The 21,587-nt window shown below is 40.4% G+C and overlaps 1 protein-coding gene across 1 annotated transcript in view; it reads right to left on the bottom strand.

Annotated features, from left to right (window-relative positions):
* plekho2 (pleckstrin homology domain containing, family O member 2) overlaps nucleotides 1-21,197 on the bottom strand; it is a 275,925-nt gene extending 254,728 nt beyond the window's left edge. Inside the window, exon 1 of the mRNA XM_028823815.2 lies at nucleotides 20,814-21,197. Within this exon, the coding sequence (XP_028679648.2) occupies nucleotides 20,814-20,822 (9 nt within the window). The 5' untranslated portion in view covers nucleotides 20,823-21,197. The remainder of the gene's footprint in view (nucleotides 1-20,813) is intronic.
* Between the last annotated feature and the right edge of the window lie 390 nt (nucleotides 21,198-21,587).

Raw genomic sequence — 21,587 nt, 5'->3', positions numbered from 1 at the left:
AGAGGCGATCACGTACCATATAGCCAAGGATATGTGTCCAATAACCACCGTGAGCAGTGAGGGGTTTAACAAAATGATCGCAACACTTGATAAAAGATATAGCATTCCCTCACACAACCATTTTTCCAATGTTGCACTGCCCTCGCTGTATGCGAAATGCCGAAAAGAAATAGAAAGAGAAATTCTCAGGCTCAGCCTTGAATATTTTGCTGCCACGACCGACTTATGGTCAAGCAGAACTGCGGAACCGTATTTGAGCTTGACAGTTCATTTTATTGACAGCGGTTTGAGATGAAAAGAAAGCTTTTGCAAACTTCGTTTTTCCCACAAGACCATACAGCGGAGTTTATTGCAGTGGGCCTCAAAGAAGCGATGTCCGCTTAGGGCTTGGTGGAAGAAAGACTTGTGTGCATCACAACGGACAACGCAGCTAATATGATTAGGGCAGCATCTGTGAATAACTGGCCAAGGCTACACTGCTTTGGTCACAGACTTCATTTACCAAAGGAATAATCGTCATTATTAATCGTGTTAAAAATTTTGAGCAAAATAATCGTGATAATCATTTTTTCTGTTATCGTGCAGCCCTAATATATATATACATATATATATATATATACTGTATATATACTGTATATATACATATCTACTTATTGGCTCCTGTATTTAGGATATAGCGGGTTGGATAATGGATGGATGGACATCTGTATGCATAGCCCTATTTGCCCGTTTTCGTTTTTTTTCTTTCTTCAGTAATATTTCAGTAAACCCAGAGCTTGTCAGTTCAAATCCTGGTACTGACACCACTGTGTGACCCTGAGGAAGTCACTTCACCTGCCTGTGCTGCAAAAAACAAAACTAATGTAACAAATTGTACCTCAGATGTTGCAAGTTGCTGGAATAAAGGCATAAGTAAAATAGATAAATATGTATTATACACATAGGAACTATTAATTTATTTTCAGTTAAGTCATCTGCAGCAAACCTTTATAAATGAGGGTTTCTCCTTTTTAGGTAGTGCAAACTGTTTCTTCTTCATTGACGTTTTCTCTTGGAGAGCTTTTTTTTTTTCATTTCATTGAAAATTAAAGCAGCAGCTGCCAAAATATGTAGCTTTCTTATTAATTTTTCAACATTGTGTAAAATAAATTTACAGTATAAAGTAATATAAAAAGGTCCCCTCCTTTAACCGCCACCTTATCGTGGTGGAGGGGTTTGCGTATCCCAATGATCCTAGGAGCTCTGTTGTCCGGGGCTTTATGCCCCTGGTAGGGCCACCCAAGGCAAACTGGTCCTAGGTGAGGGATGAGACAAAGAGCGGTTAAACAAACCTCCTATGATGGAAAACAATTTTGGACAGCGTTTTCCCTTACCCGGACGCGGGTCACCGGGGCCCCACTCTGGAGCCAGGCCTGGAGGTGGGGCTCGATGGCGAGCGCCTGGTGGCCGGGCCTGCACCCATGGGGCTCGGCCGGGCACAGCCCGAAGAGGCAACGTGGGTCCCCCTTCCCATGGGCTCACCACCTATGGGAGTGGCCAAGGAGGTCGGGTGCAGTGTGAGTTGGGTAGTGGCCGAAGGCGGGGACCATGGCGGTCCGATCCTCGGCTACAGAAGCTGGCTCTTGGGACGTGGAATGTCACCTCTCTGAAGGGGAGGAGCCTGAGCTAGTGCGCGAAGTTGAGAGGTTCCGGCTAGATATAGCCGGACTCACCTCGACGCACAGCTTGGACTCTGGAACCAATCTCCTTGAGAGGGGCTGGACTCTGTACCACTCTGCAGTTGCCCCCGGTAAGAGGCGCCGAGTGGGTGTGGGTATACTTATTGCCCCCCGACTTGGAGCCTGTACATTGTGGTTTACCCCGGTGGACGAGAGGGTAGCCTCCCTTCGCCTTCGGGTGGGGGGACGGGTCCTAACTGTTATTTGTGCATATGCACCGAACAGCAGTTCGAAGTACGCACCCTTTTTGGAGTCCCTGGAGGGGGTGCTAGAGGGCATACCTTCTGGGGACTCCCTCGTTCTGCTGGGAGACTTCAATGCTCACGTGGGCAATGACAGTGAGACCTGGAAGGGCGTGATTGGGAGGAATGGCCCCCTCGATCTGAGTCCGAGCAGTGTTTTGTTATTGGACTTCTGTGCTCGTCACGGATTGTCCATAACGAACACCATGTTCAAGCATAGGGGTGTTCATATGTGCACTTGGCACCAGGACACCCTAGGCCTCAGTTCGATGATCGACTTTGTGGTCGTGTCGTCGGACTTGCGGCCACATGTCTTGGACACTCGGGTGAAGAGAGGGGCGGAGCTGTCAACTGATCACCACCTGGTGGTGAGTTGGCTTCGATGGTGGGGGAGGATGCCGGTCAGGCGTGGTAGGCCCAAACGTGTTGTGAGGGTCTGCTGGGAACGTCTGGCAGAGCCCCCTGTCAGAAGTAGCTTCAACTCCCACCTCCGGCAGAACTCGACCACATCCCGGATTCAGGAGGAACAGTGTGGTTTTCGTCCTGGTCGCGGAACAGTGGACCAGCTCTATACCCTTAGCAGGGTCCTGGAGGGTGCATGGGAGTTCGCCCAACCAGTCTACATGTGTTTTGTGGACTTGGAAAAGGCATTCAACCGTGTCCCTCAGGGAATCCTGTGGGGGGTGCTCCGGGAGTATGGAGTACCGGACCCCTTGATAAGGGCGGTTCGGTCCCTGTACAACCGGTGTCAGAGCTTGGTCCGCATTGCCGGCAGTAAGTCGAACCCATTTCCAGTGAGAGTTGGACTCCGCCAGGGCTGCCCTTTGTCACCGATTCTGTTCATAACTTTTATGGACAGAATTTCTAGGCGCAGCCAGGGCGTTGAGGGGGTCCGGTTTGGTGGACTGAGGATTGGGTCACTGCTTTTTGCAGATGATGTTGTCCTGTTTGCTTCATCAGGCCGTGATCTTCAGCTCTCTCTGGATCGGTTCGCAGCTGAGTGTGAAGCGGCTGGGATGGGAATCAGCACCTCCAAATCCGAGACCATGGTCCTCAGCCGTGGTCCTCAGCCGGAGAAGGGTGGAGTGCCCTCTCAGTGTTGGGAGCGAGATCCTGCCCCAAGTGGAGGAGTTCAACTATCTCGGGATCTTGTTCACGAGTGAGGGGAGAATGGAGCGTGAGATCAACAGGCGGATCGGTGCGGCGTCCACAGTGATGCAGGCTCTGCATCGGTCTGTCGTGGTGAAAAAGGAGCTGAGTCGAAAGGCAAAGCTCTCAATTTACCAGTCAATCTATGTTCCTACCCGCACTTAAGGTCATGAGCTATGGGTAGCGACTGAAAGAACGAGATTGCGAATACAAGCAGCTGAAATGAGTTTCCTCCGCAGGGTGTCTGGGCTTTCCCTTAAAGATAGGGTGAGAAGCTCAGCCATCCGGGAGGGGCTCAGAGTAGAGCCACTGCTCCTCCTAATCGAGAGGAGTCAGATGAGGTGGCTTGGGCATCTGATCAGGCTGCCTTCTGGACGCCTCCCTCGTGTCTAACCGGGAGGAGGACCTGGGGAAGACCCAGGACATGCTGGAAGGACTATGTCTCTCAGCTGGCCTGGGAACGCCTTGGGATTCCCCCGGATGAGCTAGAAGAAGTGGCCTGGGAGAGGGAAGTCTGGGTATCTCTGCTTAAGCTGCTGCCCCCACGACCCGATCTCAGATAAGCGGAAGAGGATGGATGGATATATATACACATACACACACACATATATATACACATACATATATACACATACATATATATACATACTGTATACAGTAATCCCTCCTCCATCGCGGGGGTTGCGTTCCAGAGCCACCCGCGAAATAAGAAAATCCGTGAAGTAGAAACCATATGTTTATATGGTTATTTTTATATTGTCATGCTTGGGTCACAGATTTGCGCAGAAACACAGGAGGTTGTAGAGAGACAGGAACGTTATTCAAACACTGCAAACAAACATTTGTCTCTTTTTCAAAAGTTTAAACTGTGCTCCATGACAAGACAGAGATGACAGTTCCGTCTCACAATTAAAAGAATGCAAACATATCTTCCTCTTCAAAGGAGTGCGTGTCAGGAGCACAGGCTGTCAGAGAGATAGAGAGAAAAGCAAACAAATCAATAGGGCTGTTTTTCTTTTAAGTATGCGAAGCACCGCGGCACAAAGCTGTTGAAGGCGGCAGCTCATACCCCCTCTGTCAGGAGCAGACAAAGAGAGAGAGAGAGAGACAGAGTTTGTTTTTCAATCAAAAATCAATACGTGCCCTTCGAGCTTTTAAGTATGCGAAGCACCGTTTAGCATGTCGTTTCAGGAAGCAGCTGCACAAAAGATAGCAACGTGAAGATAATCTTTCAGCATTTTTAGACGAGCGTCCTTATCGTCTAGGTGTGCGAACAGCCCCCCCTGCTCAATCCCCCTACGTCAGGATCAGAGAAAGCGCAAGAGAAAGAGAAAAGTAAGCTGGGTAGCTTCTCAGCCATCTGCCAATAGCGTCCCTTGTATGAAATTAACTGGGCAAACCAACTGAGGAAGCATGTACCAGAAATTAAAAGACCCATTGTCCGCAGAAACCCGCGAAGCAGCGAAAAATCCGCGATATATATTTAAATATGCTTACATATAAAATCCGTGATGGAGTGAAGCCGCGAAAGGCGAAGCGCGATATAGTGAGGGATTACTGTATACACATACATACATTATATATACATATATACACATACATATATACACACATTCCTTCATCCTCCAGGAATTTCCTGCATAGTCTTACCACAGAAAATAGATATTCTGAAGCAGTGCCATTTTTATACACACAGGGAAAATAGATTCTGGCAACAAAGTGTACTCGTTTTATTTTCTTTTTGGTGGCTCTGAAGGGATTGGGGGTGGGGGACAAACATCTGCACATGAGACACTTTTAAATGACTTAGTTCAAGTATGTCATAAGGTTTACAGTAAACAGACATTGCAAGTCTCACAGGATCTGCATTGCTGAAAGCAATGCAAAGTATTTACTATACCACAAACAAAAATACTGTGATAATATTTGTCATCTAAACAACAGCCCACAGTGCAAACAAAATCCAACATTTGTAACTGAAGATTACCTAGGATACTTAACCTTAAATATCAATGGCATACTTTTCACTGCATGCAAATTTCAGGGCAGCACTGAAGACATTATATGAGATTATAAATGCACAAGAAAACCTGATGCAGTATAGTGGCTGGTGACTTTAACCACTGTAACATACAGATCGCGATGCCAGCATACCAACATCACATTACTTTTCCTACACAGGAAAAAATGATACTGACTGATATGTGTAGTAATGTGAAGGGGGTGTATAAGGCTGTACCTCACCCTCATTTTGTACAGACCTATCACATCTCTGTATTCCTCTATCCAGCACACAGACATCTTCTCAAACAAGTTCTCACTATAAGGAAAACTGTTAAAGTGTGGCCAGAAGAATCTGAGCATGAGCTTCAGGACTGCTTTCAGTGTACTACTCCAGAGCACTGACCACTGCCAGATCTCAATACTATTCAAATTTAATCAACAACAGTCTTGGAAACTCCAAACAACTTTTTTCCATGATAAATCATTTACTCAATCCTCGTGCCTACGCCTGTAATAATTTCACAGAGGAGCAGTGCAATAATTTTATTGAAAATTTCACCTCTAAGGTAGACATCATCCGCTACTCATTGTCTGTCTCCAGCCCTCCATCGCTGGATGTTTCTATACCAAAGCCAATGGGCTGCCTTTCCCAGTTCCTCTGTACCACAGTTAAAGAAGTTGAGGGCATCATACAGAGGATGAGGCCTTCAATGTGTTCATTGGACCCTTTTCCTACTCCTCTGGTAAAAGCTAATGTATCAGATATAAGCCCTCTTATTGCTGATATCATTAATCACTCTCTCCAGAGCAGCTTAGTCCCACTCGCCTTGAAAACAGCAAAAATTAGACCTCATTAAAAAAATCCTCTTTGGATCCTGAAGTGAAAGCAAACTATCGTCCGATCTCCAACCTTCCATTTTTGTCTAAGGTTTTGGAAAAGGTTGTTTTGGTTCAGCTTCAGGATCGCCTCAAAAAATGCAATCTGTTTGAAAAATTTCAATCTGGTTTCTGAACTTCTCACAGTACAGAGACAGCCCTGGTCAGAGTCACCAATGACCTCCTGATGGGCGCTGACCAGGGCTCTCCATCACTCCTCATCCTCCTGGACCTCACAGCTGCATTTGATATGGTAGATCACAATGTTCTCCTTCATCGTCTTCACTATATAATTGGACTTTCTGGCATTGCTTTGGAGTGGTCTGAGTCCTATCTTACAGATAGAACTGAGTATGTGGCCTTGGGTAATGCTAAATCTCATACCCACACTGTCACCTGTGGGGTCCCACAAGGACCAGTCCTTGGGCCGACCCTTTTTAATTTCTACATGCTACCCCTGGGTCACATCATCTGCAAGCATGCAGTTTCATTCCATTGCTATGCCAATGATACGCAGCTCTATGTGAAACTGGATTCAAGTTCTTTTACACCTCCATCAACTCCTTCCTCTTGCTTGGATGATATTGAGGCATGGATGTCCAAGAACTTCCTCAAACTGAACAGCACTAAAACTGAAGCTCTTTTAATTGGCACCCCCCATCTGTCATTTGATGCACATGCCCATCACCTTTGTAAAATTGCATTCCTTCATCTCCGAAACATAGCCACACTCTGTCCCTACCTCTCCCTCTGTGATGCTGAAAAGCTGGTTCATGCCTTTGTCTCATCCAGTCTGGATTACTGTAATGCATTCCTCATCGGGATCCCCAGCAAGAGCCTTCAAAAGCTCCAACAAATTCAAAATAGTGCTGCAAGAATCCTGATGTGGGTGCGGAAATATGAACACATTTCACCAATCCTTTGGTCACTTTATTGGCTCCCCATACACCTCCATAACGAATACAAACTTTGTTTGTTTACTCACCAGTGTATCCATGGAATTGCTTCACAATATCTTAAGGAACTCCTTATACTACAATCCACTACAAGAAACCTCCATTTTGCAAATACCTACCACCTTCGCCCCCCTGTGACCAAACTTCGTACAATGAGTGACCGAGCCTTTGCAGCTGCTGCTTCACGGCTCTGGAATGCCCTACCAGAGAGCCTGAGATCATAGTAGATTGTGGGCTGTTTTAAAAAACAGCTAAAGACTTTTCTATTTAGGAAAGCTTATTAACAAGAATTCTACTAATTATTGTTGTTTTATCTCTGTTGTTTTTATGTTGCTTTGCATTTGTTTAAACTTTTTTATGTAGCACTTTGAGATTTACTACTAATGTAAAGTGCCCTATAAATAAAATGCATTATTATTATTATTATTATAATTATTATTATTATTATTATTATTATTATTACTCAGTTGGATGGTTTCAAGACAGCTGCTGTGAATGAGGATTGAACAGTTAATTTGCAGAAATACAGTTTAGTAGTTTCCAGCTACAGGACTTGCACTGATTTTATTGTGCCCCCAAACACATCTGATCCTATCCAAACAATAAACCATGCATTAATTCAGAGGTCCGGCCCACACTTGCTCACTCTAAGGCATATGCCTCAGACAATGCCAGTGACTACAAAAAAGATGAGTTCAACGAATTCTATGCCCACTTCAAGGCCCACAACGCTGAGTCAGTGGGTAGAGAGGATTCTAGTGAGGGCTCATCACCCCCATTTATAATATTATCCACAGATGTAGAAAAGTTTCTGAGAAGAATAAACCACCAGAACACAGCCGGCCCAGATAACATCACTGGACATACACTTAAAAGCTTGCACTTCAACCCTTGCTGATGTTCTGGCTGACATACAATATTTAACCTTTCCCTTATACAAGCCATAATCCCCACCTGCTACAAAACAACCACTATTATTCCACTGCCAATAAAGGGCAAAGTTAATTATCTGAATGACTACTTGTCAGCTGCATTGACTCCTTGTGATGAAATGCTTCCAGAGAATTATTATGAGCCACACTCAGACATTCATACCTGACACAATGGACCCTCTACTGTTTGCAAATAGACCAAACAGGTTGACATGGGACACAGTTAGCAAAACATTGCAACAGTTCTTATGTTAATTTTCAATAAGCACACCAGTTTGAATGTGAAATACTTTACTTTCAAAAATGCAAAAAATACAAACTGAAAAAGAGCTGCAATATAAACACCAAAAAACTAACAACATTCGCGCATGCCCACAAGGAAGATGCATTTTCTTAAAGGGAACAACAACAATAATTCAGTCTTACTGTAGTATGTTTACCTTAATTATAAACTTAACACTTACACACCTGGAAAATAAGGAGTGCTAAGCCCAACTGCTGCGTAGTGATTATAGCTTGGCTTTTAATACTATGGTACCAGCTATGCTCACAAACAAGCTATCCAGTCTAAGTGTGCCACCTACTCTCTGACACTGGGTCCTGAACCTTTTTATAAGCAGACCCTAGTCAGGGGAACAACATTTCCAAAACAATAACCATAAATACAGGAACCTCACAAGGATGCTGTACATGTTCTTCGCTCATGACTGTGTCACTTCCAAGCATAACACCAGCATTACAAAACTGATTTCTGGGGGTAATGAGTCAAAGTACAGGAGGGAGGTGGCTGGCCTTTTGAAGTGGTGTCAGGATTGTAATCTCTCTCTTAACACCAGCAAAATGAAGTAAATGATCATTGACAGAAAGAGAGGACAGCACCCACCACTGTATACTGGAGAGACTGAGGTGGAGAGAGTGGCCACATTTAAAGTTCTTGGCATTAACATCTCTGAGGATCTCATTTTGACCTACAACAACACAGACCTGGTGGGGAAAGCCTGGCAGCGTTTGTATTTTCTGAGAAGGCTGAGGAACTTTGACATGCCAAGCACTATCATCAGCAACTTGGTTTGGGAACAGTACAGCATGGGACCACAAGGCCCTATAGTAGGTGGTAAAATCAGAGCAAAATATCATTTGATCAGCACTTCCTACACCAGAGTTCTCAGGAGGGCCCATAACATTATTAAGCACACAACCCAACCGCACCATGAACTGTTCATACTGCTACCATCAAGGAGATGCTACAAGAGCAAAGAAGCTAAAACAAAGCTGGAAACACAGTTTTCTCCCTTATGCCATCAGCACTGCAAGCTAGAGCATGGAGGACACACAGAATAAGACTTTTATTTTACTAAGTACATATGACAATAAATTATGAAGCTGAAGCTGTACAACAGCAAACAATGTGAAAAACATCCATTGATAAAACAAAATAAAAAATCTCATGTTACTCACTTTGCATAATCCACATCAGTTATCCAGTCATATGCTCTCGGCCATCACTATAAACTGCATGGTTTAACATATAAATAAATATAATTTTTAGGTGCAGTATTCATTTAAAGTAAACAATAATGCATTTTTAGATAATAATAATTAATAATTTAAATTTAAAATACACAACACAGTCAGAAAAAGGAACCTTCAGATTATGCATATGAATAGTGGGGATATATTTGCACCCTTTGAATAACTAGGCCTTTAAATATTACTTTTCATCAAAACATTTCTTCTGATACGTGAAGGTTGGAGAGTACATTACATACACAAAATTTTGTAACCCTCCCTTGCTGTTTAAATTATTTTTTCCCAGTTGCAGTAAAGAAAAAAACTCTTTGCAAACTAGACCTATTTTTTAAACAACACATCTCACCTAATATGAGACAGTTTGGGGATTGGGATCTTTAAATTATATTTACAGATAATGAATGGAAGTCAAACCTAGATAAACTAAACTTCCTCATTCTGTCTAAAAAAATTACCTTAAGCTTAAAGTGGAATGCTGCACATATTTCTGTCGACTCGGTCTATTCAATGCCTTTCCAAATCAAGGACCTACATGCAAGAGATACCTTTAAGCAACTGCTTCATTCGATCATATTTTGGGATGCCCCTTGTTTAGATCCCTCAGAAATATACTCTTTGCTTATTTACCAGACAGTCTTGGGATCAAAATAATTTGTATTACTCTGTTGACTCCATATGAAGTAACATCTAAAGCAGCATTTTTACTTAATGAGCTGCACTGCTAGCATGACACTTTATCTTTCCCATCTGGAAGGATTGTAACCCACCTCTTATATAATACAATGGAAAAATGATGTCCTGCTTTAACTAGAATTGCAAAACATTAAATTCTCTTTAAAAGGAACATGTAAATTTCTTTCAGAACCTGGCAGTCAATTCTTAATGTTTTCTTCAGTCCTCAGAACATAATGAACCATTGCTAATTATCTGGAAATTTCAATATTTCCTAATGATAACTTCATATCAATACTTTCTCTTACCTTCTAGATGGGGGGAGGCCATCTGATATGAATAAGACTTAACGCTTTATGTCTCAGTGCTCTGTAATATATGCATTGCAATGTAACCATGATCTCAATAATATAAATAAATAATTAAATACTGTGCTTTACTGTGTCTTAAATCTAATATGAATGCTTTAACACACATGCTCAGTATAAACATACTGTATATATACTGTATATGAAATGTGCAGCTTACACTAGTGACCAACAGTAGTGGCACAAACCAAGAACTACTTCTAAGAATGTCTAGAATCATCTTTATTTAATGATGACATTCCACATACCTAAACTTCCTTGGGGAACTATTAAGTTTAAAATAGTTTTCTCAAAACCAATGCTAAATATTACATGGAAGTTTGATGCCACCAATGATAGCATAAAAAAAAAACAAAGCATGATGGGTGATTCAAAATATCCCATGTAAATGTAGATTGACAAAACTATAGTTTTAAGCTTAAAGTGAATATGCAAAGACAGCAAGGCATCAAAACAATGTACTGTTTGACATTTTATGCAGATGAGATTGTACTAGGCCTTAGTCATCCACAAAACATACTATAATGCTATATGATTTGAAGCTCAGAGAGTTAACAGTATTTTACTGACCAGTATTCTTTTTACGCTGGTAACAGACCACAGGTGCTGCAACCTAAACTCCAAGTCTAAGGGTCTGGCTATATTTTATACAGATCCTGTACACAGCAAGAGGAAAAAAAATGCTGCAATGCCCAAAAAAGGGCATGACAGGGCCCACAACTTATTGAATTAAGTAACATAAAATTATAATTTTATTGTGCATAAGTATATTGCTCAAATATCTGCAAGATAAGCTGAGTCACTGCCATGGACTTTGAATTTTGCTAAAAATGTACTTCTCCTTTTCTAGCACAGTTGCTAGATAAAAGTCCACATAATCTAGTCAAACCTAATTAAATGTAATTTGACACAACAGAGTTCAGACAGCCCAAAATTAATCTGCAACACAGAGACCCAGGACAAATTACTGGCAGTGTAAGGGGAGCGCACCAAAGAAAGATGAAAGAAGAGGACTGCATGTTTGAAATATGTAGAAAACTTGCCTTTCTTGATATTGTTTTAAATGCAAGAGAGGTTAGCATTTATTTTGGGTGTGATAATCTAATACTTTGTACTTTCAGCCTGGAGACTACATTCCTAATTTTGTCCTGAGAAAAAAAGCGTTCACCAGATTTTCACTGTATTCCCAAATTTAATAAGGATGAAAGAATTTTGACCTCTAGCACAAAGTGGGTTAAGTTTCTAACGATAAGACTAGCAGCATGGAAGAAGTTAGACAACTCCAAAACAACATTGTGACTTCAGCTATTTTTGTTCCCTTAACGTTACGAATAATAATTGTCAATGAAGGATTGCAAAAAAATCAGAGGCCTGTTATAAGATACCATTTTCTAATATTTACAGAACACTTGTCCCTTTGCGGATCCTCTGTCCTGAAAGAGCAACCAGATGTCTCTAATTCGTACCAGTTTAAACATTTTCTGCAAAACTGTGGTGATGTAATGATGTCTTATATCTGTTTCTGTAGCTCCAGTTTCCAGTTTTCATGTACTAGATGCTGTAGAGCATGGGTGCCAAACTTGGTTCTTACAGGTTACACTTCAACCAATTGTTTAATTAGAAGCCAATCATTACTGGTAATGAAACATGTTATTGCGTGACAGTGCTCTAATTTTGCCAGGCCAGATGTTTCTATACTGTAGATATTTGTTGTCTAAGAATATAATAATCAAAATGTTTTCTGGACTCCAAATGATTAGTATATCATGTTCATTTGCTTTTGTCCTTCTCATTACTTTCTCAATATATTGTTGGAACAACACAGACATGTGTGAATAGGGCTAAATGTTGGCTGCCTAACTGGCCACTGGCTAAAAAAAGTAATTAAATTAATAAAAAAATAATTAATTACATTTATATATAACATTTCTAACCCAATCAAGGTGCTTTACATTGACAGTGGGAACTTCAATCACCACTAATGTGTAGTATTCACTTGGATAATGTGATGGCAGCCATTATTGCACCAGTAAGCTCACCACACATTATTTATAAGGTGTTGAAGAGGTGACAGAGAGGTGGCCAATAAGAGGAAGGGGGTGATCGGGGGGGCAGAATGGACAAGGCGGTGGTGGGCAATTTAGCCAAGACATCAAGGAACACCTTACTCTTTCTGAAAGATGCCCAGGTATCTTTAAATGAGAGTCAGTGACTTGGCTTTATGCCTCATCCAAAGGACAGCAGCAATTTCTACAGCACAGTGTCCCCATCACTGCACTGGGACATTGACAGTCAGACATTTAAGATTCTGAATACAGCTGTTAGAGTAAAAAATCAGTTAATGGCTACAAATTTTAACACTGTGATAAAATGAAATTACACAAAACAGAAGCTCCATTAGCAGTAATACTTGGCATCTAATTAAGAAGCTAACTAAGAATTTAGGAAATGGACTCAGCCACTTAAGGCATCTAGAAAATCAGGTTTGACTACCCTTGCAGATGATTACATTTCAGTCTAGGGATTAATATGGTGGGCCTGAAATTAACATTTTATTCTTTAATATTTCACTTAATGTGGTTGGCAAAATCAATGAAGACATTTTCCTCAAGGTTATAGGATTCAATGGCTCCCAGTGAAATGGAAATGCTTGAGCAAAGCGGGTCCTGTTAGGGTTACAAGATAATGGCTTAGATGTCACTGATCCTGATGCTAGTAAATCACAAAGAATGAAACATTATACTAAGACTAGCACAAATGTATTGGTAAAAAAAGAATTAAATTGATATTATCCAACTATCCATCTATTTTCTTACCCACTTATCCACTTCAGCATTGTAGGGTACAAGAGCAGCATTAGGGACAAGGTTGTAAGCCATCTTGAACAGGATGGGAACAGTCACAAAACACATTCAACAACACTCACCAATAAGAAGACAATTTAGAGCGCAAAATTAACCTAACATAAATGCATCCATCAGAGGTACAGACAAAAATAAGAATACTCAAAAAAAACAAAAAAAAAACAGAAAAGCCATGGAGAGAATGAACAGACTATCCAGTGTCTACACCTAAGTTTGAATCCATGACTCTGGAGCTGTAAGGGGCCATGCTAAGCACTGTAAAGGCCATGTTTTGTGATAGTAGGTTAATTTGTATTGTCTATTGAGTTTTTCAGACATAAAATCAACAACAAATTACAACTTACTGAAATTCATAAGATGGATTTGACAGTATTCACACAGTAATTGCTGAAACCTCAAGTTTGAAAAATATTTTGTCACACAAAATATTGGCTATTTTCAAATCAACACATTTTAAATGATGTGAATTGCACACTAGAAATAACAATGTGCTCAGCTAATAATTACATAAAAGACATTGTCTTGCAGTATTATCTATATTGTATTCTAAAATGTCCGCAGTTACAGGAATCTATTCTGTCTAAGATCATTTCTAGGAGGAGTACAAGACCAAAAGATCAGACTGGTAAAACAGAAAAGAAAGCTGCTCAGACATCAGATTCTGTAATGCTCAAGTATATGAACAAGAAATGAAATATACAACACTGTAACTGCTTAAAAATATCTTTCCTCTTTATATGCCAGTGACACATTGATAATTTGTGGATTACAAAAGTTTCAGCGACAGGAAATATATATATTTAAACAAAGAATACTGTTGGAATCAGACAAGGATTACTCTCTGGTTCTGCAATGAGGAGGAGACTGAAACTGTAAACTTTGACATTCAGGCACAAAATCAGGAAGTTAATGCTATACTGCTCTTTATTGCACACCACAAATTATTTGTTGTGTGCACTGACTCCTGTGAAAGTGAGTGCTATCTTCTTATGCAGTCTTAAACTTGACTTCCGTTAGGTTACATCCTAATTAATTAATTAATTTGACTGTAATCTATATTTTTCTTTACCTGTCATACTGTGGTGGCTTTAATGCAACTAGCGGACAAAAGCATAATTTGCAAATAACTAGCATGCTTATATGTCCTGAATGTCTAAAAACAGAATAAATGTCTTACACCAGAGTATAATATACTGCATTTTAATTGCTTAAATTGTAAGCAATTTAAACAGTGGTTACACTGCTTTGACAAATATTACAGCCTGCAGCAGGAGTTCCAAGTAACACTAAAATATTTTTCTATAAATTAGGCAGGCAGTCTGACATAGTGTTTAAGGCTTCGGATTTCATACCCTGAGCTTGTGGGCTCAAATCCCACTACTACCACTGTGTGACCATGCAAGTTACTTCACTTACCCGTGCTCAAATAGAAAAAAAAAAACAAAAGAAATGGAACTAATTGTATCTCAAATTATGTAAGTCATGTTGGATAAAGACATTAGCCAAATGAGGAAAAACTGTCCCAAACAATGATAGATGAGATGATAAGCAAAACTTTGTTTCATAGTTTTATTACATCTCATTATAAACTTCCATCCATCCATCCATTTTCCAACCCGCTGAATCCGAACACAGGGTCACGGGGGTCTGCTGGAGCCAATCCCAGCCAACACAGGGCACAAGGCAGGAAACAATCCTGGGCAGGGTGCCAACCCACCGCAGGACACACACAAACACACTAGGGCCAATTTAGAATCGCCAATCCACCTAACCTGCATGTCTTTAGACTGTGGGAGGAAACCGGAGCGCCCGGAGGAAACCCACGCAGACACGGGGAGAACATGCAAACTCCACGCAGGGAGGACCCGGGAATCGAACCCAGGTCCCCAGATCTCCCAACTGCGAGGCAGCAGCGCTACCCACTGCGCCACCGTGCCGCCCCATTATAAACTTACTTCAACCTATTGGCATTTTTTTGCCTATTGCTAATATCCTAAAGAAACTGCAAGAATGCTTCAGCCACTTAAAAAATACTCCATGAGAGACTAGTGTTACACTTTCAAACTCTAGTTTGCTGAAGATGCATCTACTAAGCACCTATGGTGACTGGATGAGCACAAAATTGCACACAAACGTCTCTAACACACATTTCACTGAAAAGTATCAAAAAGTAGTCATGAGTTTAATGACTACTAATGAATTTAGTGATTACAAAAAAGGCTCATTCTCACTTGTATATTTTCCTGGGTATTTACCGTAGTCATGTAATGCAGGTAATCCTCAGCATATAAGTAACACCAAGTGTATTCTATATATTCTTTATATTCTATATAATGTATGCACAAAGATCCATGAAAACACACCATTGTGCACATTAGTATGCTTTTCCTGCTTGCCCCTACCCATTCACTAGTGACTGTCTTTTCCTGTTTACTGCAGATGAGGCTGACCACATGTACACTCCAATCACTGGGGAGGAAAGTGCAGTGGAATCTGCCAAAGGCTCTTTCCTCTTAAACCAGCAAACAGGTAGGGATTTTTTATCAATTAACAACAGAATGCACTCTATGTGACCACATGTTTTCCTGCATAAAACAGGAAATGACAAGAGACCTTTATTTAAATTAAAATAGACAGGAAGATGTATGTGTAGCAAGTACATTCAGAAACATAAACTTATGTGCATTAATAAATATTAAAAACATGGCTCCACACATCAAAAAAAAAAACAAATGGAAATCACACCTATATTAACATACATCTCTGCAAATGCACAAGTGTGAATGAGGCCAAAGTGTAAATAAGTACTTCAATCCAAATCTGTCAGACAGACCTTCCAATGCTAGAAGCTGCATCTTTTTGGATCCATCTGTGTCTCTTTGGAGAAATGTCCAAATAGCAATACATCCATCCATCCATTTTCCAACCCGCTGAATCCAAACACAGGGTCACGGGGGTCTGCTGGAGCCAATCCCAGCCAACACAGGGCAGGAACCAATCCCAGGCAGGGTGCCAACCCACCACAGGATACACACAAACACACCCACAGCACACACTAAGGCCAATTTAGAATTGCCAATCCATCTAACCAGCATGTCTTTGGACTGTGGGAGGAAACCCACACAGACACGGGGAGAACATGCAAACTCCACGCAGGGAGGATCCGGGAAGCGAACCCAGGTCCCCAGGTCTCCCAATTGCGAGGTAGCAGCGCTACCCACTGTGCCACCGTGCCGCCCAAATAGCAATACAGACCTTAATAATTCAAGGCATTACAGCTTCATCCCTGCCTGAGTAAAAGTGTCCCACAATTACAGCTTTCCTCCACTCTTAGCTGCAATGGCTATACACAACACAGATTTTCAACACTGAATGACACTTTCAATACAGGTACATCTTATGTTGGCATTATTTACATAGTAAATACAATGTTTTGTCTCTGTTTACGCATATTTGTCAACACATACATTATTCCTCTTAGTGAAGGCCATACCACATTTTAGATTTCACAAATCCTAAGGTTATCTAATTCAGCAGCAGTCCTTTTATTCATTTCTTTAATATCCACTTATTTGTTTACACCTGTTCTTCTTGTTTATTGGTTTATATCAGTACTGTGATTTCCAGGGAATTTAGATTCATGTTTTGTCATTGTCATACAGCATCTGTTGCCATGTGCTTTTCTACCTTCCCATAGTTGTGCAGGTGTGCCAGTTTAATTTGACTTCTTGCTTTACTTGAATAAATAGGATGGTTTATCCAAGACTAGGATGTCAAGGCTGCTGATTTTTATTAAAAGATAAAATTTGACTTTGGTAGTGATTTCTACAGGAGTTGTACTGTATTCCTATTTCTGAATACCAGCTTTGTGTGTATCAGTAGATACCATGTGCTTTGAAATTGTCAATGAGCTTAGCATCTGTAAAGCAGGTCAGCAATTGAAATCTATTAAGAAAAACATTAATTTCAACACCTCTAATTACTACTTATCAAATTGTTCTGATCCACCAATCAATTTGTTTTTAAAACTACTTAATCAAGATCAGAATAATAGGGGCCAGAGCCCATCCAGGCACCATTTAGCCACAAGGCAACATAATATAAGTATTTCCTTGTTAGGAACTGAATTTAGTTATTATGTTATTCAGGGCTGTGTATTCTCTCTGTAAGGCGCACAAAGGGTCAGTTCCAAGTCAGCTATCAATCTAATGTGCATCCTATTGGAATGAGGAAGGAAATGGAACATCCTGAGAAGAAGCACTTAGATTCAAGGAAACAGATGGAAAAATCCCACTGAGAGTGACCAGGTAAGGACTTAAGCACATCCTTCACCTGTTAGGTAGCCATTCTAACCACAGTGCCACCATATATCTGTTAGTTATTTTTCTAAAAATTGTGACAATGGTTATTCACAATTATTACCCATCAGTTTCCATTCTATCTTTATTATCTGTATCATGTAACTATAGTTATGGACTTCAGCATATAACAGAAAAGCCAGACATTGGCATTGCTCCATCCAAAGAACCATATACCATATGCATCTCATAACTTTATCTACTCTAGTAATGTTATAAACTGGAAATTTTGTTTCCCCTTTTTTGACAACTGAATGTACCTCTGTTAGCATGATTTCTCTTTCACACTCTTATGAGTCTCTCCATGGCTGTTTATGTAATACATATGTGTGCTCTGAGCCTATCTTAACAGAAAAGCATTATACAAAAATGAAACTAAATTGGTGTCACTGTTTATAGTGCAGCTGCCTCACAGTTCCAACTTGAGTCATTGTTTTAAATGCCAGACTGTCTGTTTACAGTTTGCAGATTTTCCCCATGTCAGAATGAGGTTTTTCCAAGTACTCACGTTTCCTCCCATTTTAAATATGCCTGGAGAAGGACTGGTGCTCACACAGGTGCCAGTTTATAACTTGCATTCATTAATGCCTAGGTAGGATGCTAAAAACGATGTGACACTGTATTTGAATAAACAAATCCTAAAATTAAAGAAATTGGCAGATGGCATTTAAAAAGCTATTACATTTTGAACTGTTTCTAACTTTTTCAATAACTCAAGGGATAATTTAGCAATGATGAAGGTAGAAATAGCATTAGGAAATTGGTTACACATCCTGCAGTCTGTGAATGGTATGTTTTTCCTGATAAACGAAATTACCACATTTGCCATCTACTAGAACTGTTAACCATGGCTGGATATATTGATTTTTACTCTGGTCACTGAAATACAAAATAGGAAAAGAAACTTAATACTAGCAAACATTGCAAGTATTAAGCATACTTTATGCTTACTGAAAAACTTATGAAGTTGCATAATGATTTTGAGGTAGATAAAAATTTTAATGAACAATACAATTTCAACCTTAAATCATACAAATGGCAACAGGTGAAATGAATCATAAATGTTTGAGATTCTTTTGCTGCAAGAGATATACTGAATTGTGCTTGCGCAACAGCTGCACTTTGACAACTCATCCAGTAGCCACCATGTGAAATGCTAAGCCAGTAAAGCCCTGTGTTTAAAAAAAAAACATACTGTGACAAACCAGAATTCTAAGGAAGTAATCATCCACCACCTCATTAATTCACTACATGCAGTGTATGATTGTATTAAGGCCACAGCACTGAGTTCTATAAGCTGCAGGAATGAAAACTAAAATAACAAGATGCTCAGAAATATAATAATACAGTAACAATGATCAGAAATATTTTCTTCTGGTTTCTGCTAAAAACTTAAGTCAATTCAGTTTTAAAAGAGTATAGACTCAGAACACTTGCATATACTGTATTGTCAACTTTTGTGCCATGTATTTTTAAATCTTTCAATTATATACGCAAACATCCATCCATCCATCCATCCATTTTCCAACCCGCTGAATCCGAACACAGGGTCACGGGGGTCTGCTGGAGCCAATCCCAGCCAACACAGGGCACAAGGCAGGAACCAATCCCGGGCAGGGCGCAAACACACATATCAAATAAAACATGCAGCAAACAGAATGAATATGAATGATTAACATAAACCAATCATGATAATATAAAGTCCTGTTTAAAATACAATCAAGATAGTTCCATTTGAGGAACTGCATGCCTAGTGAAAATAACTTCTGGAACAGCTCACAGTCCGTTATAACAAAAAAATAGTCAATGTATTGATGACCTAGGTGATCTAACCACCCTCCCCCTCCTGGGCAAACACTCCTCTCCCTTCCTTTGTACTGTGACCAACTGCTTCTTGCTGATCTTTACATAAAGTTTCAACTGAAAACGCTGTCCAGCACTGTCTCCTGAAGCTCAGATACACTATTCACATATACCATTCATTTAAGCAACCATCTGAGTAAATGAAACACAACAGTTGTAAGGTTCACCTGTTCACTTGTTTGAACAACCACATTAAATCAACCAATTAAAAGGCTGGCTGGATTCAAAAAGAACTCGGTATGGCTAAAAAAAATGTTTAACCTTTATTTAAATGACGTGCAAAGAAACTTAGGGCATCTTATGTAACTGGTTCTGATCTCCACTTTCAAAGTATGCAAAAAATGTGCTATTGCTTGACTAAATATATACTATAACATACAATTACTAAACACAAACACATATATAAAATGTAACACATCTTCTCAAACCCAGATAATCCCATTCAGGGTCAGAGATAGCGCTGAAGACCGTCCTGGTAGCAATAAGTGCAAGGAAAACAACATCTGAGTGCGCACAGTCACACACAAACCGACACTCGTACTCTTACGATGCCAGACTGGAATCACCAATACAAGTTGGGTTTGAATACTAATCATTGAGAGGCAGAGAAGGGTGCTGAAAGCGATATTTGTGAAAGGAACAGATGTTGACTGACCATTATGACACCGAAAAACTAGACAGCGGATGGCATACAGGTCTACGGGCTGACTTGGCGCTGAGAATTACTAACCCCCGCTGCAGATGAAAAAGCTACATTTTTAGTTATATTATGATTTTGTCTAAGTGTACAACTTGAGAATGACAGAGCGATTACACAGTTGCGCAACGGTAAGCACAATTAAAGACATTAAAGGAAGCTCGCAATAAAAGCAATAGACGCCTCAAAATGAAAGTCCAGGGGTGCGCCTTATTTTTTAAGTGATTTGTGTGTAAATTGAAAAGAAATGAGAAGTCACAATAACAGCAGGTCAGCTCCGTGCCGAGTCTTCGCTGCGATACCTGCAGGCACAAAAGACGCCAGCAGCTCTACAGTGTATTTCCTCAAAATTTCACTCACTGGGCTTGTCACCGATACTTCTCTTTCGTAACAGATAAAAATATTCTGAACTGTTCCGGGTATACTTTTGTGAAGCGACTTCAGACCCAAATGTTGTCTCTGAAGAGTGTTGGTTCTGAGTTTTAAGTGTGACACTTTGCTATACAAACGGATACTGTAGGCGATCCAAGCGACTCGTTTTATAACTGATAGCGGAGCGCAGATCAGCGCAGCGTAATACTCACATCTTCCATGATAAGATACTGCGATCCGCTATGCTCCGCGACTCCGAATCACTTGAAAGACAGCCTGCTTCTTCTCAACATGCAAATAACGACCTCGTTTCACCATTCAAAAAATGTTATCACGATGCACTGAGGTAATCCCTAAAAATAAGGAAGTATACAGATGAAAAAAACAGTAAAGTTTCTCTTTCGGCCGCCCTTTTTCCTTTTTTGACACACTCCAGCTAAACAAATTCTGAAAAAAAGTTTAGTTTCCGGTAATGTCGCCAATCGCTTCGGCTCAAGCAAACACATGCTAGTTAAGAGTGAAGCGTTGGCTATTACGGCAGCAGTTACTTTAACAGAAATAAAGTAATACTGATTCAGATTGCCAGCATTACAAGGAGTCAGGAGTTGAACAGTGGCAGCGGTGTACACAACAGTTCTTTATGTAAAGTGATAAACCCCGCCTAGTGTTAACAGATCATGATAAATAATGTCAGGCGAAAAATGAACCCTATAACCTGTTGCTTTCAGATAAGGTATATTATGCATGTCAATTTCCTTTTACGTTTTCCAAAGTTTTGCTGAAATGTGAACTTGGTAATTGCCGTTTGATCTACGTTAAATTAGATTTGTGGGGGAGGGGTGTAACTGTTCATGTAAGCAAGAAAATGGGCGTGACTGTGTGGAAATTGCTAAAGAATTGCTAATGAATACATTCAGCATACAAGCATATGGACAACTCTCGGATACCTCACGTTTTAATGCTTTTACAAACTGAACGAGAATAAA

The sequence above is a fragment of the Erpetoichthys calabaricus genome, chromosome 17, assembly GCF_900747795.2.
Source record: "Erpetoichthys calabaricus chromosome 17, fErpCal1.3, whole genome shotgun sequence".
In the NCBI taxonomy this organism is placed as follows: Eukaryota; Metazoa; Chordata; class Cladistia; order Polypteriformes; family Polypteridae; genus Erpetoichthys; species Erpetoichthys calabaricus.
The sequence above is the reverse complement of the archived record's forward strand: the minus strand, read 5'-3'. Positions and strand labels throughout refer to the sequence as shown.